Consider the following 27,758-nt stretch of genomic DNA (forward strand, 5'->3'; position numbering starts at 1 on the left):
TGGAGGTGAATAAATACGACCCTTATTTTCATATCTTCCACAAACTAACAAACATTTGTTTCAGTGTGTTGTGTACTATATAAAAAAAAAAAACAAGCATCAGCAATTATAAATCTGTGTATCTCAAATGTAATAACTCTTAAATTAGTAGGATAACAGGGATACCCCCTAGATCAGAGGTGTTCCCTATTTCACCCTCTCTGTGGGGGCACATATCTCTAGGCTGTGCCAACTCTAAACACACATAACAAGGGTGGAAGACCACAACCTTTGTGTAGCTGCATTTCCAATACAAAGCAACACAAGCAGAGAGCAGGAGATGTTACAACACGTTGTGTCTCTATAATCTTGCAGCAATGTCCTAATTATCCTCAGTGCGTAATAATACTTCCGTTTATTTATAACCCCTCCCCTGGCTGCTCCCACAATCACTGGGCACAGAAGGGGTTAATAAGGTGTGACTGCTTCAGTTTCTCCGCATTCCAGGAGGGGGCCCCTTTCTAAATATCACATTGAAAACAAAGATCGAGGAGTTTGGAATCTCTGCCAGGGATGTAAATTGCAACTTACTATCTAGGTTATTGTTTTATGGATATTTGTAGTTTGGTTTTTTTTTATTCCAGAATTATTTTGTAACCAATATATTGTTCTGTTTGCAAAGCCCTCCCAGGTTAAAGATGATGATGGATTTATTTGAAATGCAATCAGATCATTCTGGAAAAACAGATGGTCTTTGCATTCTTGCAGTTCTGTCTTTCTAAGAAGCGTTCATTGCATGTGAACACATGCAGAAGTGAAAACAACAACATAAAGTTTATTAAGCATTTACCTGACGGGGAGATAGCATCAAATTCTAAAACAAATAAAACTATAGTGTGTTCTATTGCAATGCCCCATATTGCAGAGAGTGGAGGGCTGTCCTACCCCACCCCCTCTTCCTCCCACCCATCCTCTCTGTGACCCTCTCTTACAATTATCGGATCTTTCATAACAAGCTGTGCAGACTCCAGGAAGTGCTGCTCTCGCCATCCCAGGTATTATATACATATTATAGGTTATTATAATAGTAATAATAACAACTTGCAACTTTGTTTCCCTTCATTGTATCTATTTATCTTATAAATTGTGTTTGTTGCTAAACTATTATGTTTGTATAATCCGTTCTGGAATTTTTGATTCTCTAGTTCAGGGTAAGGAGGAGAAGGGGGCTGTGGGTCAGGCACCCTGTTGCTTTCCGGCGCTTGTGAGAAATGTCACGCTGGTACTTGTAGTTCCACAACAGTTAAGAGCCACAGTATCTGCCCCTGATTGCCCCAGCATTGAAACCACTCGGGTGTGTCTATGGTCATTGAACAATCTGTACTTTAACCCTTGAGAAGTGGGTTCGTTTACATCTGGGTGGGTGTTTAGTTCAATTTGGGCCAGTAGTGCAGCTATTTATCATTCGCTTGTCAATAACCCAGTGGTGAAGAGTGGTACTGCACCTCCAGTGCTGGTGACTGCTACTGGGGCTAAATTTGGAGTTAACCCCCCCCAGCAGATGATCTGATACTGTTTAAGGAGAACTGAACTCTGACGGTGCACTTAATGTCTTACACTTTTAGTTTTTACTAATAATCCTTATTTGCATTGTTGAAACCTGCTGAGTTATGGTGAAACTTTAAAATTATATCTAAATGTTATATAAATGGGATGCCGCTTGATGCAGGTATAAATTATAGGGTGGAAAACATAAAGCAAAAACAAAAAAAGTAATAATCTCCCACTGTCTCCTAGATTAAACTGATTGGCTGTGGAATTATAGATTACTTTGTCCACGACTGATCTAACAAAGAAAAATTCTTCTATACGAAAAGTACATGTAAATGCAATGAAATATAAACGGTATTGGGTAGATTTGCTGGAAAAGTGTTTTATAGGCGTATTACACTGGTGGTGTCCACACATAACAATACAGTTGTTCGACCCAATCGTAGTTATTGAACCTTGCCCATGTGGAAAGCCGCTTTTATAAATTTGGATATTCTGGCATCAAAGCTGAACAATGTGGCCCTGTAAAGGGGGATTTCATCTGCTTCCAGACTGACTGGTGACCACTCACTCCTAAGTAAATCAAGGAATCTAGTGTAGGCAGTGGTCAAAATGGTGGTATGAAAAATGTAATGGCAATGTAAGTGACTGGAAGGGGATAGAGTTACAATGAAGGCAGTAAAAGTGACACACACCCCACTTCCACAAAATGTGTGTGTGTGTATATATATATATATATATATGTTGCAATGTGATAGTGTTGTAATGAGGACAGTAGGGGTATGTCACACCACCGTATACCAGCCCACTTTGACGTGTTGTGCACAGGGCTGGATTAACCATAGGGCCTCGGGCATCCAGGGGGCCCTTTTAAGTACTCAACAGTAGTATTGATCGGTCGGGGGCGCCCCCGGCGCGATCAGTGCTGCTGAGCACTTTCACTGCGGTCCTTCCCCGGCGCGCTGTAGTCTCCTTACTGAGGAGATCTCGTGAGTCTCACTCTCACGAGACCTCCCCAGTAAGGAGCATACAGCGCACCGGGGAAGGACTGCATTGCCAGGAGAAGGAGGTAAGTGCCTTGGTGGGTGGAGGCGGGGCAGCTCGGCTCACTGGGGGGGGCCCTCACGAGGAAATGGAAGCCCCCTTAACCCAGGGGCCTCCATTCCCTTAATCCGGCCCTGGTTGTGCATGATGTATTGCTCCGCACCCTATGTATATGGTGGCCCCTGAGCTAATATAATATTAGAATTAACCATTTTCTGTTCTATAGTCCTTTCCAGAACCGTACTCAACAAGCAGCTCCCCAAACAACGAGTGCTTGCGCTCTTACATCGGTTGACATCAAGAGAACGCCGACCTTGTTCATTGAGCAAGAATGATTATTTTATTTTTCAGTATTTATGATTTTGGTATAATGCCCCTTTTAAATAGACTTGGATAGAAAGATAAAATCTTTCAATGCTGTTGCATTAACCATTATTCATGTGTTTAGCAAATCTTAGTGTGAAGAAGCCAAAAGTATTTCAAGGAAGTCTGATAAAGAGTAAAGTACATTCATGCCTTGGGGTATTTTCTTAGAAGTCAGAACAGGGAAGATACATGTGAAAACTCCCTTTCTCTCCCCTCCTCTTCCTCCTTTCGCACAGTATGTGGAAACATTTGATTGCTCTCAGACAATGGCACACGAGGCCTCAGAGTTGGAAGCAAAGCAAAAAACATAAGGTATAAATTTGCTACGGGACAAACCATGTGACAATGCAAGGGGTGCAAATGCATTCTTTTTTTTTTTTTTCTTGGATGCAGGAAGATACTGTCTGCTTCTGCATACAGCACAAATACTGGACAATTTTATTTTTAAACTGCACTTTAGAGTCCAGCTATGACTGGCCTCCTCCCAGTTCTAAATCCGTATGCACATTCCTCCCCCCCGCCCCCGGCTGTCTCACATGGGTTTTATTGAGGTGTGAATTTGCTCCTAACTCTGAGCTGTGGGATTGTCTGTGGAGGAGATGAGATGCACTGGTATATGATGTTCTTATCTATTTCACTATAGTTATGGTGCTCACACAGCCATTAAGAAGTCCTAGCGCCACTTGCTTTATGTTTTGTGGTTTATTTAAGTTCCCTGCTGGTCAGTCTGTCAGTCACACGTTAGTTAGACATGAAAAGGGTGTCGGGTGTTTGACGGATATATAATTTACCATTCAAACCAGAGTCTTTATTTGCAGCCAAAGGTACAACAGAAACAAACTGTAAATTCCCCTCCAGAGGAAAGTTTATTTTCATTTTACTACAGCATAACCCTGACTAATAGGAAGCTGCTACATTGTACAAGTACAGTTATAGCTTCCATCTCTCCCTAATTGCTCGGGATAGCCCTGCGCTTTAAACGTTTAGCCTGGAAATGTCCATATTTACCAATAATGTTTAATACAGTAAATATAACAAAAAATCTAAACAAGTTTATTAAACATGTGATGATTGTAATAATGTACAAGGCCCATCTAGTGGTTGCCATGTGATCTCTGCTTACGATTTAACCATGAGCAGGGGCAAGTGCAGGATTTGTAGAGGGGGGTTTCCACGTCACGCTGACAGTGGGCGTGACCAGCATGCATGGGGGCGTGGCTATAATATTAGACAGTGCTTGGCTGCTCTCCAACTCTCCCTATCCCCATAATATACATGGGCAATGTTGCGTGCACTACTGTTAGGTGCACACAGCTCTCTCTTTTCAAGCAGAGCCGTGTGAAGCGGGGGCAGGGTCCAGCCACCTCAATTATACAGTGCCCCAGGCTTGGAGGGGGGTTTCCAGGCACTAGCAAAACCTCCCCTCGGTTTGCCTATGATGAGCCAGATACTCAAATGTTCTAGTGGGACTGTATGTGGTGTCAGGATACATGACATCACCTGGGAAGGGGCTCAGGGGATTTCTTTAAATTTTCCTGCACAGCCATGCAGACCACTGGTAGAACAAACTATTCATACACTGATATTATATAGACCATGTGGGATCCACACTAAACCTGCCGGTCATTGCACACTTGCAACCTCTCGGAGACAAATGGCCTGATTCATCAAGAAACAAAAATGCCATTTTTGTGCACAAAGTCCGCAAATTTCATCTGCCCGTGCCCAGAACTGGGGCACATGCAACTAAATGCAGCACCGTGAATTTTTCTTATTATTTTTATGTGCGTTCTTTTACAGATGTATATCTTACATAGGTGTTGCATGTGTCTTGCAGTGTCTTGTGTAGTAGATCGGACCTACACCCAAATTCATCAGCGCACGTACTTTAGATCCGCTCCTTGTTGAATTCCAGAGTGCACAGAGCGGGTTTTTACGTGCGTTTTAAGACAAGCACACGTTGTGCTCAGTTTATGTGCCTTGATGACTCGGGCCCAAAGAACTTGGAGCTGTTGCAGATGAGACTAACGCGTTGGGGTAGTTTCACTTAAGGGCGGTTTGTTTAGACTGTTTTCCGTGGTTTCAAAATCGACAGATTTACTCATGGCCAGACCGCACAAAACGCTATACTGATTTTGTGACGTGATCAAAATACAGTCAGATTTACTAAGGGAAGTAAGAGAAGGCAATGACTTATGAATTATAGGGGCAATCATTATTTAGTGATTAAAGTGTAAAATTAATTATTTATGGTGACACAATTAATTTTTCATTATATTAAAGGGGAATTATTATTCTATTAATACATTATGGGGGCAATATGTAATGCCATAAGTGTGCATCATAAGTATTGCCCCCATACGCAATCAAATAGTATTGCCCCCTTAATATTATGAAAATTAAACATTGTGTTTGAACTATCTAGCCAATCAGAAGCAGGTTTATAAGAAAACCTGTCACTTTTCTGGCGGTTTTGACCATGCCGCTAGCGCAGGGGCGGATTGGGAACCTAAAGTGGCCCTGGAAAAGAGTCTGAAAGTGGCCTCATGGGCGGGGCCAAATAAATGGTAGGCGGGGCCCATTATGTGTGTGTAACCACTGTGTCTGTGCGCCCACTGTATGTACCCGAGTATGTGTGTCCTGTTCTTGTCGCTTTCTCTACCTGTGAAAGCTCAGTTGCTGCTTGTCTGGATCCTGGAATGCTGTGAGTCCTATCTGGAAAAAAAATGGGTACATGAAATTAAGAAAACTCCAACGAGCCCCCGCGTTAAATCAATCACACACACGTTTAATAATTAGCCCTCACTCCAGCCCCATTAAAATAATAGTATTCACATTTGATAAATAGAGATATTTTCCTCCAACCAACCCCATCATTAAATAGTATTCCCATTTAATAAATTAACCTATTTCCCTACCTCCAAACAGGCCCAGAAATAAATAGGATTTAAGTTTAATAAATATAACCATTTCCCAAAACCATCCCTTGTCATTAAATTATTTTGAATTTACATTTAATAAATAGCCCTCCGCCCAAATCTCAGCCTCACATTCAACTGAAGTCCTGCCTCCTCATCTTAAATTAATAGGCCCCACTATTAAACTAAATTGCCCCACCATCACCCATTAGTCACCACCTACCTCACACCCACATTTCATTGCCCTAAGCCCCCCTGCCCTCACCCCCATTTCATTGCCCTAAGACCTCCTGCCCTCACACCCATTTCATTGCCATATGCCCTCCTGCCCTCACCCCCGTATAATTGCCATATGACCCCTGCCCTCACCCCCGTTACAGTGACATCAGCACCCCTGCCCACACACACTATACTGACATAAGCCCCATTGCCAACACACACTACATTGACATAAGCTCCCCTGTCCTCACCCCCATTACATTGCCATAACACTGACACCTGCTACATAGCAAATCAACATTTGCATTTATTTTGTAAACCAAAAGAAAAGAAAAAAAAAGGACTGATCGTTTTGGTCAACATCTCCTTCCACTAGTTACCTGTGGAACAGTTAAAAGCTGTTTAGTTGGTGTGACGAATGTGCATGCACAGCAGAGGAACATTTTTTCAACAGTAATCGGATTGGTAGAGGCCCATATGAATGCTATCCCTCCTCCTCTGGTCAGTTCTGTCTGAGCTACATTCACTAATTGGCAAATGCATCTTAACTGGCACTGCAGGTTAAACATAGTGCCAACAGTACACAAGCAAAGTGATCACTGGATGGAACATGACACAAGACAACAAAATAAACTGCATTTACTTCAGTCCAGTTTTCATACTGAACAATCATGTATACTTTCAGCACTTCCTCCATAGGGTTCATTAAACCTCATCTGAAATGCTGGGTAATCTGCATTCACCAAATAGTGTGCCATTGGGAGCAAACTGAGTCTAAAGAACACAAAGGTGAACCACAATAGAATACAGGAGAGGGAGAGAATGACACAAATACAGCAAACAGGGTGCTCAATACTGAAATGTGATCACTACCTACAATAAATAATTACAAGATACATGCCATCAAGCGAATTCTAGCAGAGATCTCTCTTTGAAAGAGTAGATTTGATTTTATAAATTCTGAAAGAAAAGCATGTCAGTCTCACAAGAACACAGACACCTTATGGGCAGCAGCTTATGATAAGGGGTCATTTAGAGACATCACCCAGGGTCAGCTATCTCTGACCTGTGTCAGTAATAATGGCAGCGGACAACGAGCAACATGTGCACCGCGGCTAATAGCAGGCAACATGGCGGCGCCGGGTATGCTCACGGGCTGCTGCGGTCGCTGTACACGTTCGCCACAGTCTCGATCCTCCGGCTCTGGCTACCACGACGTAGCAACTCTGGAAGCCAAGACCAATTCCCACCACCGTCATGACTGCGGCCGGAGACACTGACAGCTCACCGCACGGGGGATCCGGAGAGTGGCCACACTACACCCCTCCGCCGAGAGATGAATGCCTTTGTTTTTTATTGGATAAGACGAGGATGGCGCCAGGTTTAAGATAAGTTCCGCGGGCACAAGTTGCAAGGAACCATCACAGCGATGCTCCCCCACTGACACCCCTGATCCGCTGTCTCCCGGCCTCCCCCCAATCCGTCCCCATGTTAGGCTGACCCTGATTGTCGACCAACACCCAATGTTAAAAAAAAAAAAGAGTGAAAAAAGATGTAAAAAAAAAAAAATCAAGCAGCCTGCAGTCGGCCTCATTATGTCCCTGGCCTACTGGTAAAATTCCCGGTAAGCCCTATGGCCAATCCGCCCCAGCGCTAGCGGTTTTGCTGTTTTCAATCCGCCACACATAGCCGGGCATTTAACAACCGAGCCTCAAATCGCCCTCTAGTAAATGCGTCTGTTTCGAACACTAAACCGCCGGCGATGTGCGGTAGTGTAAATCGGTCACCATACACAAGATTTAGTGAATCTTCCCCAATATCTCTCGCTCTCATTGTTTTATGTATTATTTTGTGTTACTAGTAGTGTTTTCAGTAATGCAGACTACTATCCAATCTTTGAGTTTGCTTCTGTTACTTTGTTTCTTAATCTTCAAGCACACATTAATTGTCTGTTAATTTTTTTTGTTACAGAAATAGAACCATGGATACGTCAAATTTTGGACCGCCGGGTCACCAGTATCAGCCTGGATATCCTATAAACCCAGGTAATGTTTTAACTCTCAGTCTACGGCAGCTCATAAGATAACCAGGCTGACATTTGAAGCTGTTATATTGGCAACGTAAAATGGATACAATGTTGCATGTACAATGTTGCTGCTTTACACACAAAGGATGATCATAAAAGTGACAAACCGTGCTTCTATGAAAAACCAATTAGTAAAGCAGGATCTCCTTCAGAGGTAACACAAGGCACACTGGGTGAGATTTATTAATCCGGCTGCACAGGGTGATTAAGGACCCCTGAACCCCAACATTGAAGCCTACTCATACGAAAATGAAATGGATTGTCATATCACATAGAAAGTCATTTTTAAAACCTGGTTCTGCACCCTAAACATTATGGACAGTTGGCAACTATGCAATCTCCAGGACAATGTCCTAATGTAGTATGATAACGGGCAAAAAAGCTGAGACTGCAGCAATTTGAGCTGCTGTGACATCACTTGCCCTGCTCCTCCTCTTAAGTATGAACGCTGCAGTTATTTAATGTATGTTATTCAGCTCTGTAATGGAGACTTTAATATCTATATTAATGTCAAATAGCGGATTTGTTTACTCGATAATTTACTTCTGTACCAGGATACATATTCCTTATTACCTGCTAGTAATTAGTTTAGGCAGAACTTATAAAAGCATCTGTTGAACATAAGACTGAATTGTGCGGAGGTGACTGGGATACAGGTAACAGCTGACAGTAACATGAATGAGCCACTTATATCTAGTACAGTGGAAAAAAATTAAAGCAAATATCTAATTGGGTTCCTGCACCTCTCTTACAAAGGTACCCATTCACCAATGTGCCTTGGGCAAGATTAAGACGTATCATAAGTGGTTGTAATTGCCAGTAATCTGCTTTTATTTATCACTATAATGCTTAAATTGCTGAGCTGCTAATCTACCAGCCTGACCATACGTGCCCATTTATGTAATCCTGTATATAGAAATGTCGGCACAGTCAAGTGGCAAACACATGACTGTAACCAGCAATGTTTCACGCACATTATTGTACATGATGCTGCTATTATGCTTGCAAAACATGAGCTGATTGCACGCGCTTTGAGGGCTGAAGTTAATTTCTATTTATAATTTACCATGTGCGGTCTCTGCCTTGTTCCATTGTATTTGACGATAAAAGATCTATTCTGCCGCATTCCTCACTGAACCCACTCATCGGATGACGTTGTTCCACCACCTCACAACATGTAATGTACTTTACTACAATACTGCCAACGTACAAGGCCTCTTGACCTGAACTACGACTCTGTATAAACTTGTCCTTATTGTTTTCTCTGTCAGTGTCTGATATGGACACAGTATATTATATTGTTAATTGTCTGATAGAATTTCCACCGTTTCCACACAGGATGATCTCAGAATGAATGTGCTAGATTAGTCCGATTGCAGAGCACGCTGAGAGTTGTAGTCCACATCCTACGGACCCACCACTGTTTGTTTTTCTTTCCCCAGCTCTTGACCTTACCTTTTGCACCACAAATATTGTTGTCCATACCATACTTTTCTCTTTCCTTAGTGGGTGCAAATCCTCTCATGGTCCCGGTGGAAAATTACCCCCCTGCAATGAATCCAGCGATGACTCCGGGGGTAAACTATCCCCCCGCGATGGCTCCAGGGGGAATGTACCCCCCTGCTATGAATCCAGCAGTGGCTCCAGTATATTACCCTACTGTGAACACTAATACCCCTGATCCTCCGATGGCTCCTCATGCCCCCTTCACTGGCATACCTGGCTACGAAGGAATTGCCGGCAGTAACAACGGTAAATGTTTGATATGGATTAACACGTTGTTTTGTGCTAGGGGGCCGCACGGTTGAATTCTGGTGTGGTGCTATACGGGAGGATTGTGTCTGTTATCTGCCCGGTAATTCGTACTCAGCCATAGCTGAATCCGGGGTCGATGATGGACGTTGGGCAGCAAGCACTCACTGGCTGGATGAGCAGCTGGGAATGTGTTGAGTGATCCATCGGTACTCGCTAGTGCTTTAATAAGAAGACTTCATTGCACGTCTGTCGTGTGCAAGACTCGTCCTCCTATTCAGCATTTCTGTCGGAACCGGTTGTTTTTGGAAGACTATTTCTGTTTTGCACTAGTTGAAAGTAATTGATGGCTTCCTTCCTTATGTAGAACAAGTTCCCAAACATGACTACCACGACAACACTAACACTGACATGTGCAGACCGAAGCTGAAGACCCCGACATGCTCTGATTTTTGATTGCTGAAACAAATTTGGACCCAAGACTTTGGACCCCTGCGGCTGTGTAAGAAGCCGACCGCGCAAAGTGACGTCAGTTTTAACGCCGGCTGTATTATTCAGCCTCTTAAGGGTTCCACGGAAGGAGGCTGCGCCTGTAGAATGTAGTTAACAACACTTCTACAATATACAAGCGCAGGCTCCTTCCGCGGAACCCTTAAGAGGCAGAATAATACAGCCGGCGTTAAAACTGACGTCACTTTGCACGGCCGGCAGGGGCGCACGCAGGGGGGGGGGGGGGGTTCTGCAAACGAACGGGCTCTAAACACTGCCCCTACCAGCAGCACGTTACTGTACAGCAGCCGCGGGGCTGTCAAAGAAGCGTCCGCGGCGGTGCTGTATTGTACTACAATACAGCACTGTAGCGGATGCTTATTTGACAGCCCCGCAGCTGCTGTACAGTACAGCGTCGCCAAAATGGAGTTGCTGCGCATGCGCGTCCGCATGCGCAGCAGCTCTCTCTATTTTTGGTGGCGTTGGGGGAAGAAACCCCCCCCATAAAAATCCTGCGTTTGCCCCTGGCTGGCTTCTTACACAGCCGGATGAGTCCAAAAAGTCATTTGTTTCAGCAATCGGAATTCGCACCTTGTCGGCTCCTCGGCTTCGATCTACACATGTCGGGGTAAGTGTTGTCGCACTTACGTATCCCACCCACTTGAAGTGATGACCACATTCCTGTAATGAGATTAACCGCTAATTAATAGGTTTATGATTGGATAATCTGTCTACCAGGCGCAGTTATGACTTTTTTTTTTTTTTCTCAGATGGTAGATTTTTGCCACCCCCACCAATTATCGGGCCGGGACCTGGAGATGTACCCTCACCTGCAAACCGTGACTGGACGTAAGAGACTAACTTTTATTTTATTTTTTTCCCTTAGTTAAACATTATCCATTTGCCTTTTTATAAATGTGTGGATGCAGACTAGCGAAGATTTGGGTAATTTAAAATCACTGCCAACCTCGATTGTTACCATGGAAAAGTGTATATTATGTTGTAAATTTCGGATTAAGACCATATAAATGGGAACTGTCGTCTGAGCGGTTGGTTCCCAAATTTCCAAATTAATATTATTATTTATTTTTTTACCAAAAGTGTTGATTTGCATTTTTCAAACAATGAAAAAAGGATAAAAACGATTCTCAGATAGTTGACTATAAAGCAGAGGATGTGACACGTACATAATACTGACCAAATATAAGAGTATTATACAAGTAGGGATCAGTGTCTTCATACAGGATCTCAAACTTCTGAATTTTAATGTTGTATGGATTTCATTATTTTACTGTAAACGTAAACATCAGGTCTGGTCAACCTGTGGCTCTCTAAGTCTAGTGGAACTACAAACCCCAGCATGCTTTGCCACAGGGCTAGATTAAGGGCCATATGGGCCTGGGGCTGAAAAATATAAAAAGGGCCTCTTGTGAGAAGTGCCGTCCCACCATGGGTGTGGCCAGTGATGTGTGGGTGTGGTCAGATGTGTGTAGGCGTGGCCAGCACCATGGGGGGCTTAGTTTGCACTTCCCTTCAGGCACCTACACATATATATATATATTATATACACACACACACCGCCCTCTAGGGGTAAAGTAGGTCTCTGCAGGACCATACACTGAATAGGAGATATTAAATGCATCATATGAACAGACAAGCTCCTAGCTGATAGACATTGTCCTCTCTTCAGCCATGTTGCCCCCTGTCCCAGGCCGTTCTGATTACCCATCTTAAAAAGTTTGTTTTGTTACTTGAAGTTTGGCACGGTGGTATTATCGATGTACAATATCACGCCGTCTGCCGTCCCTCTCTGCAGGATTCCAACCATCTCGCATGAAACGGCAAAAAAGGCTCTTCTGGATTACGCCAACGATCATTGCTGCTATGGCTCATCCCCGGTTGAGGAAATGGAAATTACTCAGCTCAGACCGTTCAGTACATACCGGGTATTTATACCGTGTCCATCTTCAGCTGGAGGATATTGTTTTATCTTTTGTGCATAAGAGAATGAGTTTTTATATTAACCGCGGTGTTTTTTTTTTTTCTAGTACCGTTTGGAAACTTTCACAGAGTCGCGGGCGTGCGAGCAGGTCACTAAACCATTAAGCGGTTAGTAATACATTAGGGGTGTTGAATATATGTCTACGTAAATCTCACATTATTTTTTGTAAAGGGTGACCTGTTGCACCCCATGATTAACAGTGTAAATGTTTTTCAATGCTGGAATTTTTTTCATGGGGTGGGATATATTGGGCAGTAAGTAAACAGTCAGTTCTTGAAGTTGATGTGTTGGAAGCAGGAAAAATGGTCAAGTGCAAGGATCTGAGCGACTATGACAAGGGGCCAAATTTTGATGGCTAGACGACTGGGTCAGGGCATCTCCAAAACTGATATGCAGTGGTTAGTACCTACCAAAAGTGGTCCAAGGAAGGACAACCGGTTAAACCGGTGGCAGGGTCATGGGCGTCCAAGGCTCACTGATGCGCGTGGGGAGCGAAGACTAGCCCGTCTGGTTCATTACCACAGAAGAACTAATGTAGCACAAATTGCTGAAAAAGGTAACGCTATGATAGAAAGGTGTCAAAACATACTGTGCATCGCAGCTGGCTGTGTATGGGGGCTGAGTAGCCGAAGACTGGTCATTGCCTATGCTGACCCCTATCCATCGCCCAAAGCGCCTACAGTGGACACGTGAGCACCAGAGCTGGACCATGAAGCAGTGGAAGAAGGTGGCAGTGGCCTCTTTCAGCAGGATAATGCTCCCTGCCACACTGAAAAAATTGTTCCGGAATGGTTTGAGGAATATGAGAGTTGAAGGTGTTGACTTGGGCCGCCAAATTCCACAGATCTCAACCCGATCGAGAATCTGTGTGATGTGCTGGGAAATACAAGTCCGGGCCATGGAGACCCCACCTCACAACTAACAGGACATAAAGGATCTGCTGCTAACTTCTTGGTGCCAGATACCACAGGATGCCTTCAGAGGTCTTGTGGAGTCCATGCCTCAATGGGTCAGAGCTGGTTTGGTGGCTCGAGGGGGACCTACACAATATTAGGCAGGTGGTTGTAATGTTGTGTTTGATCGGTATATATACTAGTTTCTTATGTGGTATACTTTTTTCTGTCCAGATCAACCAATCGACTCGGCAGCCAACGGCCCTGCGCCTCAGCCGTGGGAGATCCAAGCTCGAGCTCCATCCCTCTTCCAGGAGGACATTAAAAAAATGCCAGTTCCTCACACATCTTCCAAGAAGGTAATTAAGATGGTGCCAAAACAGGAGGAGAAGAGACAAACGTGCGCCCACCACTTGAAGCTGGTTGTTACTCTTACTCTTACGTTATCTTTTGTCTTCCAGGCCTGCCAAGAGTGCAACGGAAAAGGGAAAATTATTTGTCAGACGTGTAATGGAAATAGCAGGGTAAGTAACTGTCACTGATCAGGATTCCTCCTTCTATAGAAACCTTTCACTGCTGAATTGATCATTGACAATGTCAAGTATTAATAAGGAGTCTAAACAATGGCTGTAAATGAATGAAGACGCACGACTCTTACCTGACTTATCTTATTGAACCGAGCATCTTTGATATAACATCTGCGTCTTTTTTTGCTGAGCCCAAAACATATCTATGTATTGTCTCTGGGCAAGGGTGGAACATGGCATGTCTGGACTTCAGAGCAAAATTTTGGGCCTTCTTCTGATCACGCTTGGGTCCACCGCTTCTATAGTGAAGCCCTGTGCATGTCTAGAAGAGGGCTCTTCTGAGAGACGATCTGGGGCGTTCTTCAAATCCTGTAGCAGCTGTGCGCTCTACTATGCCCGTAGTTTTACCATTAATACCTTACTTAAAGGATAACTCAACACAAAACTAAAAATTTAGTTTGTGCTGGAGTTGGATAAAATAAAAAGTTATCTTCTCTGCCACGCTCTGGAAGAGGGGAATGGAATAAGGGATGGGACCATTAAAGAGCACAAGGACCCTGACAGAACTCTTGAAAAAAGCAGTTAAAATGTTGGGTTAGGTCTACCATATTTGAGTGGCTTTGATTATGAATAACTTTAGTTATTAATACACATTATGTCTTAGTTATTTGTGAATCTCTTCTTCCTTTGGCCAAGAAAAATAAAGGTCGCCAACAATAGTCAGAAATTCACATATTTATTCATAGCTTTCTGCTCATACGTGTAATAAAATAACCCTGAACGTGTTTCCCTATTTGATCAAAAATGGAAAAGAAATAAAAATGTAACATGCTTTTAAGTAATATCAAATCCTAATATCTGAACAGAGAGTGGGGAATATAGAAAGGGGAGAAGGCGAATCTAAGGGGATAGGAAGCCCAAAGGACTGACTATAATAAGCGTGGGTGCCTTCGTTCTTTTTTGCCATATGGCTTCTAAAGGTCATAATTATTTAATTTACAGATCTTTCCCACATTTTTATTGATTAATAAACTTCAGCGTGGATTTGGTGGTCCTACCATCTTGTTCTGGTCCTTTGTAAGCTGCAGACAGTAGGGATCTGATTCATTAAGGGAAGGAAAGCAAAAACAATGAGTAACTTTGCACCTTGGCAAAACCATGTTGCATTGGATGGGGAGCTAAATTTAAAATGTGGGGACAGATATATAGTTGGGGTAGGGCATATCCTAGATCAGCTTTAAATTTCAGCGTAGAAATAAAGCTATCAAGTATTTGTGTGGTACATGAAAAAACAACCAGAATTTAACTTATATGCAAAATAATAAACTAATGTGCACCCCTTGCATTGCAACATGGTTTAGTCCAGGAGCAAACTTACTCTTTTTTTTTTTTTTGCCTTACTTAACTTATTGAATCAAGCCCAAGATGTCTAGTGCATAGTGAACAGTTTTTAAACCCAGAGAACCTAATCCTGAATCGGGAGACCTGTCTTCAATCTCTCTATATTTTCCTGTATTAATTATCCGTGTATCTTGAAATCGATTCTGGGTCCATTTGTGTCTTCCTTGTCCAGAAAAGATGAAAAATGCGCAAAATCTTTTAAAATGTTCTCTTATATTGCGTTTGTTACTTGTATGGCACCAACACAGTCAGCAATGTCGTACAAAGGCAGTATTAGACTGAGACATGGTTTGTAAGAATCTCTTAGGTTGTAAAATGATCCGCCTGATTGAGTTTATAACACTTTTATTCCAAAGGTTTTTAAAATCGCTGCAGCTTCACAATGACGCCAAGGATTGAGTTTTTTTTATTTTTACCGTCATGTCTAGGTGAAATGTGACTTCTGTAACGGTTCCGGGTCACGCGCTGGAGAAGAGTGTTCAGATTGCAGTGGGTCTGGAATGAAAGGGTAAGAGGCGCCACGTGAGGTTCGAGGCTCCGTAAACTCAACATTTGGTCACAAAGTACATATGTACAATTTTTGGGGGGCAGTGTCACATGACAGCGATTGAGGGCTTGGCATTCGCAGGCCTGAAAATCGCTCCTGTAAGTGCACCCCTCTGGTGTAAACGGATGTGATTTATTTCCTAGTTTACAGTTTTAGAAGCACATCGACAAAACACAATATTTGCTAGAGGGAAAAAATACACATTTATTTAAAATGTATAATATTATGTTATCCATTTACTATTTTGTTAGAGCCCCTTTCATCATCAATTTATATAGCACCACTAATTCCGCAGCGCTGTACAGAGAACTCATTCACATCAGTCCCTGCCCCATTGGAGATTACAGTCTAAAGTCCCTAATATAGACACACACAGACAGACAGACAGAGAGAGAGGGAGCAGGGCTGTGTGACAGGGGCGACCGCCCAGGGCGCAACGCTGAAGGGGGGCGCAATTTAGCAATACTTTAGGTTAATTTGGTTAAAATTGAGGGCTAGGGGGGCGGCATTTGTCTTTCTCGCCCACGGCACTAGAATTCTAAGTTACGGCTCTGAGAGGGAGACAGACAGAGAAGGAGACAGACAGAGAGGGAGAGACTAGGGTCAATTTAGATAGCAGCCAATTAACCAACCAGTATGTTTTTTTTGGAGTGTGGGAGGAAACCGGAGCACCCGGAGGAAACCCACGCAAACACAGGCAGAACATACAAAATCCACACAGATAAGGTCATGGTTGGGAATTGAACTCATGACCCCAGTGCTGTGAGGCAGAAGTGCTAACCACTGAGCCACCGTGCTGCCCTTTAAACGTTTTCTCTTGTGTTCACCAATGTGACAGCAGCTTGATTTCTTTCTCATAATGTTGCTTTATAAAGGTTCTCATATGTTGATATTTGTACAGGTGCAAAACTTGCAATCAGACCAACGTCCAGACTTGCCCGTGCTGCAGCGGGAAGGGGCAAGTTATAACCTATATCGAGCTGACTATTACATGGTGAGGACACATGGATTAGATGAGAGGGGTGGGGGGGTTACACAGGGGTCTGAAGATGAGGAACAGCATAGAGCTCAAGTTGAGTTTTCATTATTTTTCTTGCAGGAAAAATAACCTTTTTGAATTCATATCCGATCACTACTCGGACTTCCCTACGGATCTTTTCAAGAAAGTGACCGGAGAGAAACTCTACACAGATGAGCAGTTGTTGGTGAGAGACCAGTATTTTTCCTGAAAACAAAGTAACTGAATGTTCTGCACCAGATTTTGCTTCATTCTCCTTATCCGACACTGTTTAGAAGAAACGGTGCACTGAGCTGGAAGTGGCACACGACCCGTGCCATGTGCATATCTTCACATCGGTTATTACACATTGTCTGCAGGCATACCATGAAGCTGCAGGACGGGATCCTACCTAACATTATTGCAGCTGTACAACTGTTATAACGTGATAATATTTCTGTGCCACTCACACTTGTCATTAACCCTTCACTGTGTGTGATTAATATAGGTGCCGCCTCTGTTGAATTTCCCTGAGCCCTCCATTAACCAGGCTTCTCAAAACGCTGTGCAGCAGCATTACTCTCAGTTCATCTCCTCGTGCCGTATTCTGAAGCAGGTAAGTACTGGAAAACACCTAATAATAGAGCATTATCCTTTCTCCCTATTGGCTAATTAATCATCATCCACAGTCACACGCATTTTTCAGCCTCCAATGATAATGGTCGCAGCAGCACTTAATCTGCTTGTATTATTTCATGCCGTGGTATTATATGGTTTTGTTTAATCAAGTCTTTTTATTGAAGGTTTTTATCTACTTTATCTTTTTTTTTTTTTTTTTTTCATTTTTAAAAATGCAGAAATAACAAATATTAAAGCTTAAAAGGAAGACCAAGAACCATAAGCGCCCCCTGCTTCTCCAAACCACTAACTATTCCGAGGTGCAATTGTGTCAATTTCAGATATTGTATAACATTTGTATTGCAGTTGGTGAATGATTAGTTACAGTACAAGTGTAGCCATCTGTCAAGAAAAGAGGAAACAATGTCTTCTTTAAATGATCATCAGATTTTACCAAATCTGGAGACTTCACTGTGGTTTAATGCATTTTACGTGTATAGTTTTCCATCATGACATAGTGGAGGTTCCTGCATTTATATTACTAAACAAAGGGCAGCACGGTGGCTTAGTGGTTAGCACTTCTGCCTCACAGCGCTGGGGTCATGAGTTCAATACCCGACCATGGCCTTATCTGTGTGGAGTTTGTATGTTCTCCCTGTATTTGCGTGGGTTTCCTCCGGGTGCTCCGGTTTCCTCCCACCCTCCAAAAACATACTAGTAGGTTAATTGGCTGCTATCAAAATTGACCCTAGTCTGTCTTTGTCTGTCTATGCATGTGTATGTTAAGGAATTTAGATTGTAGACTCTCTCTCTGTCTGTGTGTGTGTTTGTTAGGGAATTTACACTGTAAGCTTCAATGGGGCACGGACTGATCTGAATGCGTTCTCTGTACAGCGCTGCGGGAATTAGTGGCGCTATATAAAATAACTGATAATAATAAGTCATTCTTTCCCCTTACTGCTGCTCATTAAGGGGCAATAAAATCCAATTAGGATATTTTTACTCCTGTGTACGCTGAACCTTTTCAGAGTGATGCAATAGGTTCTTGGGAAGCTTTCAAGGAGGGGGGGGGGGGGGGAGGGGGGGAAGACATTCTAAGCCACAATACGCAGTCATTCCGTTTGATATATAATATTCTCCCCAATAAGTGACCGACCTGCGATTCCATATTGATTTAGGGACAGCCAAACCAGCCTATGTAGAAATTGTGATCTCCCACCCAACTGACTCCTCTCCATTACTAAAATAACAAATCGCTTAGCGCTCATTTACTGTCTGTATCATAACTATTCCTGATGCCAGGCTCTCCTCTATCCCTGCAGAGACAATCCATCGAGTGGCTGCCTCTCAACAAAGTGGAATATACTTGGAAGGAAAAGAACTGTAACTATTTTGTATATGGAAAGGAGAACAAGGTTGAGACCAAGAACTACCCAAAAACTTGTTGCTGTGTAATTCTGTGAACACTGCTCGTCGCTGCCGCTTCATCGGACCCTTTTATACTTTTTAAATATTGGTGTTTTATTCCCCCCCTCCCCTTATGACAATTGTATAATGATGTATACTCTTACACGTCCTAATGATGTATACTCTAACACGTCCAGAATGTATACTGTGCACAGTTATAGGGACCAGTTATCCCAGCCTTGCGCAGGACTTTGCTGGACAGTGCGTACGGTATTACCAGCCTCGTGTTGAATGGGATGTCTATGAAACAGTGTATATTGTGCCACTGAACGTTGTTCCTGGTAACATTGAAGAGCTGACGGCAGCGATTCCCAAACAGTGAAATGAAACTTATATGCACAACCCAAAATTTAAGTTCAACATCATAATAAAAGTGTTGTAGTTTAGAGATGATACATTGTACTTTGTTTTACTTGAAATGGAGAGGATTTAAAAACAAAAAAACAAAACGACTTGCCATAATTTTGTTATATTCACTTAACGGCTATAACAAATTTATTTGTGGCGTCAGATGTGTCGCACCTATGTCCGAACCACTGGTTTTATTGTATTAAATAAATGGTGAATTTGTGGCCTTTTGTTGTATTACAGGATCACTGTTACAATAAACCTTTTTATATAAAATATCTGCCACTGGTTTGCTCTTTTAATGACTGTGACGTAGATAGTTTTGTTATGTTTCACATTAGAAGCCGGTGATTTGTCGCTGTAAGGCATTGTAGCCTACTCTCCCGGAATGTCCGGGAGACTCCCAAATTTCTGAGGATCCACCCAGACTCCCTGGAGAGCAGAGCAACCTCCCGGATCCCTGACAGATTGTAAAATTACATTGAGGGGGCGGGGCTCAGTGACACAATAGTCTGCCCGGCCCCCTGCTAGTATAGGGCAAAATAGCAATGATCACTTAGGGGACGGCGCTGGGTGACACAATTTTCTGAGCCACGTCCACCTGCCCTTGGACCTCCTGGGACACAAAATTAAAAAGTAGGCAAGTATGCTGTAAGGACTCGCTCACACCAGTGTTTTTAGGACATGTGTCCCGCTTTATGTTCTGTATGGGATGAGATGCGTGAAAATCCTGAAGATCTGAAAATCCTAGCAGGGTTGGGATCACGGTACCAGTACGTTTATATTATATCATGCGTAGTGTACATTAGATCAGATGGCTCTCGTACCTGGGCCGCTAAACGTGGTAGTCTGCCACTTGGAAACCTGGTCTACAATGACGTGATGAAATTAATTACAGAGTTTGTTTAACCACTTAATAATAATATTATCCTATTATTTATGAAGTGCCAACATTTTATGTAGCAAATTTATATTAATTTGTATTTTAACACAAATAACATATGATGGTCCAGCCCAAGTGAGCTTACAATCTAATCGTTGTGGGGAACAACTCGTACATAAAGTAGCAGAATAACACTTGTAGCTGGTGATGGGGAGAGCGTGCAGCATAAATATAATCAGTTACCGATAATAAAGCTGCCATTGCAGATCTCTCTCAGACCCTCCATAGCTGACAGTCATGACTGTCCTTTTGTTAGTTACATTAGCTGAACCTTCTTCCTCTTCTGGATCTGGAATAGACTTTACCCCTTGTGGGTACTCTTCGTTCCTCATGGTTGCAGAAGTTGTGGTGGCAGCTGAAACCACCAAGGAGGAGGAACAGAGGGAGGTACGTGAAGTACCGTACAAATCACTGAATCCAGAAGCTGAACTGAGATTGTAGATATCCTCATTTCACTTTGGTCTCTTGAAAAAGAATCTATTTAAAAACGATACAATGTATGCTCAAATATTTATTTTTTTAAATTCTTCAGACCCCTAAACGCCAAAATTTAATTATTTACTCGTGAAGCATAAAGGTAAAATACTTTCAGTTTAGTATTAATGTGACCTTCAGCTGCAAGTCTGGTAGACAGTAATCCATCCCCATTCCACTACCGATAGCTGAAGCTTCTCCCACAATTTTTAGGACTCTGCCCTGAGGAGTTTTTGTATAAGGTAGAAAAAAAGAAATCTCATTATACAGGCATTTCCGCTCCTGCATGAATACATCAACCCACACAGTGCTTCGCTGCACAGCAAGTCTGCAAAGCTGTCATTTTAAACGCTGCCTGCTCGGTTAGAGAAGCTCCGCCTACTTAAGTCTCGCCCCTCTGCTGAAGGTGCCTTGTATAACCAGTTCATTTTGTTAGGCATGTAATTGGGCTCCATAAAATACAGCATTTGCTTTATAGTCATGTGAAGTATTGGATTATTACTTGTTCTTAAACAACTGCAGGTAGATTCACTAAAACTTCTAAATAAATAAAAGGTTGGAGGTGTTGTCCATAGCAGCTAATCAGATTCTAGCTATCAATTATCTTGTACATTCTAGAAAATGATAGATAGAATCTGATTGGTTGCTATGCAACACTTCCACTTTTCCTTTATAGAAGGTGTAGAAAATCTATCCCCTGGTCTCTCATATTAGTTGGTTACATCAATAGTCTCTTAGAACCGCTGTATTTGTCTGTTACTCTCCCCCCTTGGTGCTTTACACAGGTGCATAGCATCAAGCCAAGAAAAATCTAGAAATATCTGTGATATGACACAAATAAAAATGTAAGTTGTGATGAATCAGCTATAAAGGAAACCCTCAGTTCATGCAAGAAGATGGCACTTTATTCGGTGGGCTATGAGTCCTATGGGAGGGCTTTCTGTGTCCGACACAGCTGAAAGAAGTTAATAGCTGATGTATTTTCCTCTCAAACACTACGACTTCCTCTTGTCTATTTAATCAAAGTTCCTTTTATTTGTATCACTTAGATTCCACTTATTGCTGATAGCCCTCATAGTGTCCCATTGTATATGTAATGCCTTCAAAAAATTGTTACACCCCTCAGCTGATTGGTACCCTTCAGCTATGAGATCCTGGATATTCTGACAGCTCCTTGCAGACCATGGCTATCCCAGTAGGATGCAAAAAAAGCAAACTGTAAGGAAATCCTACAGGAATCTTTATTTGGGGTTAATCACAGTCACTTTCATTACTGGCAAGTGTATGATTATTAGAGATGGGCGGGTCCGGTTCTCCGAGAACCGAACCCACCCGAACTTTGGGTATCCGAGTACCGAGCTGAGCAGCTCGGTACTCTCCCGCCCATTCCGAATCCAAATCGAGGCCGAACGTCATTGTGACGTCGTCGGATCTCGGGACTCGGTTCTCGCGATACTTCAACTTTATAAATACACGCCTCCACAGCAATCCATCGCCATTTGACAGAGGGAGAGAGCAGGGTGTAGTCATAGGCTAATTAGAGCAGGGACAGAGAATACCATATTGTTCTTGCAATTGCTCTAACCAAAATCGCTAGTGCAGAGAGGAGGATAGAGGTTTATTATTTTTTCTTCATATTTGGCACTCCCCAGCGCTTTTGGGGTGTCCCCCATAATTGTGCATTAATATTTCTGGCTGTCAAAAGTCATATCTGTCAGCAGTATCTACTCAATAATTTTTAGCACTCCTCAGTGTTTTTGGGGTGTCCTCCCTAATTGTGCATTAATATTTCTGGCTGTCAAAAGTCATATCTGTCAGCAGTATCTACTCAATAATTTTTAGCACTCCTCAGTGTTTTTGGGGTGTCCTCCCTAATTGTGCATTAATATTTCTGGCTGTCAAAAGTCATATCTGTCAGCAGTATCTACTCAATAATTTTTAGCACTCCTCAGTGTTTTTGGGGTGTCCTCCCTAATTGTGCATTAATATTTCTGGCTGTCAAAAGTCATATCTGTCAGCAGTATCTACTCAATAATTTTTAGCACTCCTCAGTGTTTTTGGGGTGTCCTCCCTAATTGTGCATTAATATTTCTGGCTGTCAAAAGTCATATCTGTCAGCAGTATCTACTCAATAATTTTTAGCACTCCTCAGTGTTTTTGGGGTGTCCTCCCTAATTGTGCATTAATATTTCTGGCTGTCAAAAGTCATATCTGTCAGCAGTATCTACTCAATAATTTTTAGCACTCCTCAGTGTTTTTGGGGTGTCCTCCCTAATTGTGCATTAATATTTCTGGCTGTCAAAAGTCATATCTGTCAGCAGTATCTACTCAATAATTTTTAGCACTCCTCAGTGTTTTTGGGGTGTCCTCCCTAATTGTGCATTAATATTTCTGGCTGTCAAAAGTCATATCTGTCAGCAGTATCTACTCAATAATTTTTAGCACTCCTCAGTGTTTTTGGGGTGTCCTCCCTAATTGTGCATTAATATTTCTGGCTGTCAAAAGTCATATCTGTCAGCAGTATCTACTCAATAATTTTTAGCACTCCTCAGTGTTTTTGGGGTGTCCTCCCTAATTGTGCATTAATATTTCTGGCTGTCAAAAGTCATATCTGTCAGCAGTATCTACTCAATAATTTTTAGCACTCCTCAGTGTTTTTGGGGTGTCCTCCCTAATTGTGCATTAATATTTCTGGCTGTCAAAAGTCATATCTGTCAGCAGTATCTACTCAATAATTTTTAGCACTCCTCAGTGTTTTTGGGGTGTCCTCCCTAATTGTGCATTAATATTTCTGGCTGTCAAAAGTCATATCTGTCAGCAGTATCTACTCAATAATTTTTAGCACTCCTCAGTGTTTTTGGGGTGTCCTCCCTAATTGTGCATTAATATTTCTGGCTGTCAAAAGTCATATCTGTCAGCAGTATCTACTCAATAATTTTTAGCACTCCTCAGTGTTTTTGGGGTGTCCTCCCTAATTGTGCATTAATATTTCTGGCTGTCAAAAGTCATATCTGTCAGCAGTATCTACTCAATAATTTTTAGCACTCCTCAGTGTTTTTGGGGTGTCCTCCCTAATTGTGCATTAATATTTCTGGCTGTCAAAAGTCATATCTGTCAGCAGTATCTACTCAATAATTTTTAGCACTCCTCAGTGTTTTTGGGGTGTCCTCCCTAATTGTGCATTAATATTTCTGGCTGTCAAAAGTCATATCTGTCAGCAGTATCTACTCAATAATTTTTAGCACTCCTCAGTGGTTTGCGCTCAGAATGGATTCAAAGCAGTCCACATATGATCTAAATGAGCAACCAGGTTCTGTCACCAGTCCTGATGTTAGTGTTCCCAGTACGTCATCTGGCCAAGGCGATGTCAAACAACAGAGTGTTTTCAAATTAGTGCAAAAAACAAAAACCAAAAAAAAATTTACTGTATTGAAGCGAAAAAGAAGTGTAACTGAGCAAAAGTTAAGTGACGATAAAAAAAAAATTGCAAGCATGCCATTCTACACACGCAGTGGCAAAGAGAGAATGAGGCCTTCACCTTTGGCTATTAGTGGCAGATCCCAAAAAGTTACCCAGGCTACAATTGGTGCACAACTACTGTTACGCGTCAAAGCTGAGCTGCAAGATACCAGTGAGGCATTACAGGAGAATATTTGCTCTGATTCACAAATGACAACAATCCCTGTGGAGAGTCCATCCAACAGTGGGATGTCTAATCGTGAGCATTCTGCTGATGTGTGCCTTAATAGCCCGAGTGTAGCCGGTGATACCCAAATTGAGGATGCCACTTTGGAATTAGAAGAGGATGAGGGGGAGATTTGTGTAGGCGACGAGGGCGCTAATGAGGATGTTGATGAGGATGAGGTTGTTTGTGTAAGTCCTGCACCAGTGGCAGCAGTTCTGGCACGTGACAAGAAAAAGGCCATTGTCATGCCTGGGCATAAAACAAAAAAATCCACTTCTTATGTGTGGAATTATTTCTACCCAAATCCAGACAACAATTGTATAGCCATTTGTAGTGTATGTGAAGCCACAGTCAGTCGAGGGAGGGACCTTAACCATCTTGGAACCTCGTCTATGTTACGCCATTTAACGAGAGTTCATGGCAAAGTGTTGGGAAAAGCTGAAAGTTCTTCCCAAAAGAATACAAGCACTCCCTCATCAGCTAAGACCCTCCGCTCACCGACATACCGACGGCTACAAAATACACCCACCACACCATCCTCATCAATATCCTCAGTAGCGCTCGGAGTTAGCCCGGCATCCCACTTAAGGCTGGATGACTCCGGCACTATTATTGATTCCTCTGAAGAAAGCGTTAGTCCTGCTGCTGCTGTTGCTGCTGCTGGGGGTGAATCGTCATCCCAGAGGCAGGTGAATAAAATGAGCAGTCCTACATTTCAGCAATTAACTGTGAAACAATCATTTGCGAGGGGAAGCAAATATGACAGCAGTCACCCAGTCGCCAAGCGAATCACAGACGCCATGGCTGCAATGTTAGTGTTAGATCTGCGTCCAATCTCCACAATAAACGCAGCTGGTTTTTCACAGTTAATTGAGGTTTTGTGTCCGCGTTACAGAATTCCATCGCGACACCATTTCTCCCGTAAAGCTATTCCACAACTATACCAAAAAGTGTGTAAAAATGTAGAGATTGCGCTGAAAAATGCCATTCTGCCCACTGTTCACTTAACCACAGATATGTGGACAAGTGGAAGTGGCCAAACCAAAGACTATATGACTGTGACAGCCCACTGGGTTGGTCATTCACCTTCACCAGCAGGAACAGCAGCAGCATGTACACCACTACGTAACATTTGTCACAGGCAGGCCACTCTTTGTATCACCGGCTTCACTAACAGGCATACGGCTGACAATTTGTTACGCAAACTGAGAGATGTGATTGATGCATGGCTTATACCACTCGGACTCTCCCCAGGGTATGTCATTTCAGATAACGCCAACAATATAGTGCGAGCATTACAGCTGGGTGATTTCCAACATATTCCCTGTTTTGCTCACACCATCAACTTGGTGGTGCAGAGCTTCCTACGAAATAACCGTGAGGTGCAGGAGATGCTTTCGGTGGCCCGTAAAATTTCAGGCCATTTCAGGCATTCAGCCACAGCATGTAGGAGATTACAGCAGCTCCAAGAGCAGTTTAACTTGCCCTGCCACCAACTTAAGCAAGAGGTGGTAACTCGGTGGAATTCCACCCTGTACATGCTTCAGAGGATGGAGGAACAGCGCAAAGCCATCCAAGCATATTGCACAAGTCATGACATTGGGAAAGGAGGGGGGATGTATTTCACTCTTGCACAGTGGGGAATCCTTTCAGTGCTGTGCAAGGTGCTGAAACCATTTGAAGTTGTGACATGTGAGGTCAGTGCAGACTCTGCTAGTTTGAGCCAAGTCATTCCTTTAATTAGACTATTGGAAAAGCAGCTTGAGAAAATGAAGGAGGAGCTGAAAGCAAGCAATTCAGCAAAGTATGTTGGCCTTGTCGATCAAGTACTTAATTCGCTTCACAATGATCCTCGAGTTATTAAGATCTTGAACTCGGATCAGTACGTTTTGGCCACTGTGCTTGATCCAAGGTTTAAAACCTACATTGAGTCTTTACTTGTAAATGAGCGAGATGTGAACTTTTGCAAGGAGCTATTGCTCAGCAAGTTGGCCGCTGAACTGGGCCTCGGCTTGACGACGTGTCCTCCTTCACTTTCTCAAGCTGTTGCTCGTAAAAAATTAAATTTCCAAAAAAGAAGCAGGGAAGACACAGGGGGCAGACGAGAACAATTTAACATCTGGGCTGGTTTGAAGGATTTTTCAAAAAAAAGTGTCACTTTGCCCATAAGTCCATCCAATATGAGTATAAACATGCAAAGGATGGTGGAGGATTACTTTCAAGAGGTAGTTGATATGGAAATGTCAGACAGTCCCTTTCCTTACTGGGAAGAAAAGCAGGCCATTTGGAAACCCATGTACAAACTTGCTTTGCAATACCTAAGCTGCCCACCCTCCAGTGTGTACTCTGAACGAGTGTTCAGCACAGCAGGGAACTTAGTCAGTGAACGCCATAGAAGGTTACTTCCCAAAAATGTGGAGAAAATGATGTTTAGAAAAATGAACTACATCTTCCACGAGGAAGGCCTTCACCATCCAAGACATCCAAGCACTGACTGTTCTCTAATGGCGGATTCAAGCGGCGATGAATTGATAGTCTGTGATGATGACGTACACACTGATGAGGGTGAGGATGAAGCTGAAGATGATGCCGATAACATCTTTTTAAAACTTTCTATGTAAGTGTAGGGTGCAATCTACCCCCAAAGAGGAAAGGGACTTGTGGCATTTCCATATCACATACCATCTTGAAAGGCTGCTGTTAGGGCAATTTATCCTTAAGGGTAGGGTGTCATAGACAGAGTGACCCTAAACTGGCTTTGTCCATTTTTCATAATATTGTACAGTCTATAATGGCTGAATTTTTTAGTATTTTATACAAGTGGAGGGGGGCCTAGAGAGACAGAGTGACCCCAAACTGTCTTTCTCCATGTCAATTAATATTGTACAGTCTATAATGGCTGAATTTTTTTGTATTTTATACAAGTGGAGGGGGGCCTAGAGAGACAGAAACCAAACTGGCTTTCTCCATGTCAATTAATATTGTACAGTCTATAATGGCTGAATTTTTTGGTATTTTATACAAGTGGAGGGGGGCCTAGAGAGACAGAGTGACCCCAAACTGTCTTTCTCCATGTCAATTAATATTGTACAGTCTATAATGGCTGAATTTTTTAGTATTTTATACAAGTGGAGGGGGGCCTAGAGAGACAGAAACCAAACTGTCTTTCTCCATGTCAATTAATATTGTACAGTCTATAATGGCTGAATTTTTTAGTATTTTATACAAGTGGAGGGGGGCCTAGAGAGACAGAAACCAAACTGGCTTTCTCCATGTCAATTAATATTGTACAGTCTATAATGGCTGAATTTTTTGGTATTTTATACAAGTGGAGGGGGGCCTAGAGAGACAGAGTGACCCCAAACTGTCTTTCTCCATGTCAATTAATATTGTACAGTCTATAATGGCTGAATTTTTTAGTATTTTATACAAGTGGAGGGGGGCCTAGAGAG

General features: G+C 42.7%; 1 protein-coding gene across 1 annotated transcript; it reads left to right on the forward strand.

The window, feature by feature from the left end:
* The first annotated feature begins 928 nt into the window (after positions 1–928).
* On the forward strand, positions 929–19,482 carry LOC142099835 (protein SSUH2 homolog). Its single transcript, XM_075183742.1, has 13 exons — positions 929–1,034; positions 8,049–8,122; positions 9,670–9,915; positions 11,175–11,253; positions 12,221–12,350; positions 12,453–12,513; positions 13,534–13,658; positions 13,761–13,823; positions 15,656–15,735; positions 16,676–16,768; positions 16,874–16,979; positions 17,280–17,387; positions 18,712–19,482. The coding sequence occupies exons 2-13, from the start codon at positions 8,059–8,061 to the stop codon at positions 18,850–18,852; spliced, it is 1,296 nt and encodes a 431-aa protein (XP_075039843.1). The 5' UTR covers positions 929–1,034; positions 8,049–8,058; the 3' UTR covers positions 18,853–19,482.
* The last annotated feature ends 8,276 nt before the right edge of the window (positions 19,483–27,758 follow it).

The sequence above is a fragment of the Mixophyes fleayi genome, chromosome 8 (assembly GCF_038048845.1).
Source record: "Mixophyes fleayi isolate aMixFle1 chromosome 8, aMixFle1.hap1, whole genome shotgun sequence".
In the NCBI taxonomy this organism is placed as follows: domain Eukaryota; kingdom Metazoa; phylum Chordata; class Amphibia; order Anura; family Limnodynastidae; genus Mixophyes; species Mixophyes fleayi.

Bases quoted from the DNA above. Each gene is read 5' to 3' on its own strand.
- LOC142099835 (XM_075183742.1), top strand. From the start codon at position 8,059: ATGGATACGTCAAATTTTGGACCGCCGGGTCACCAGTATCAGCCTGGA. The intron at 9,916-11,174 runs GTAAATGTTTGA...TTTTTTTCTCAG, and splicing joins AATTGCCGGCAGTAACAACG to ATGGTAGATTTTTGCCACCC. The intron at 16,980-17,279 runs GTGAGAGACCAG...TGATTAATATAG, and splicing joins ACACAGATGAGCAGTTGTTG to GTGCCGCCTCTGTTGAATTT.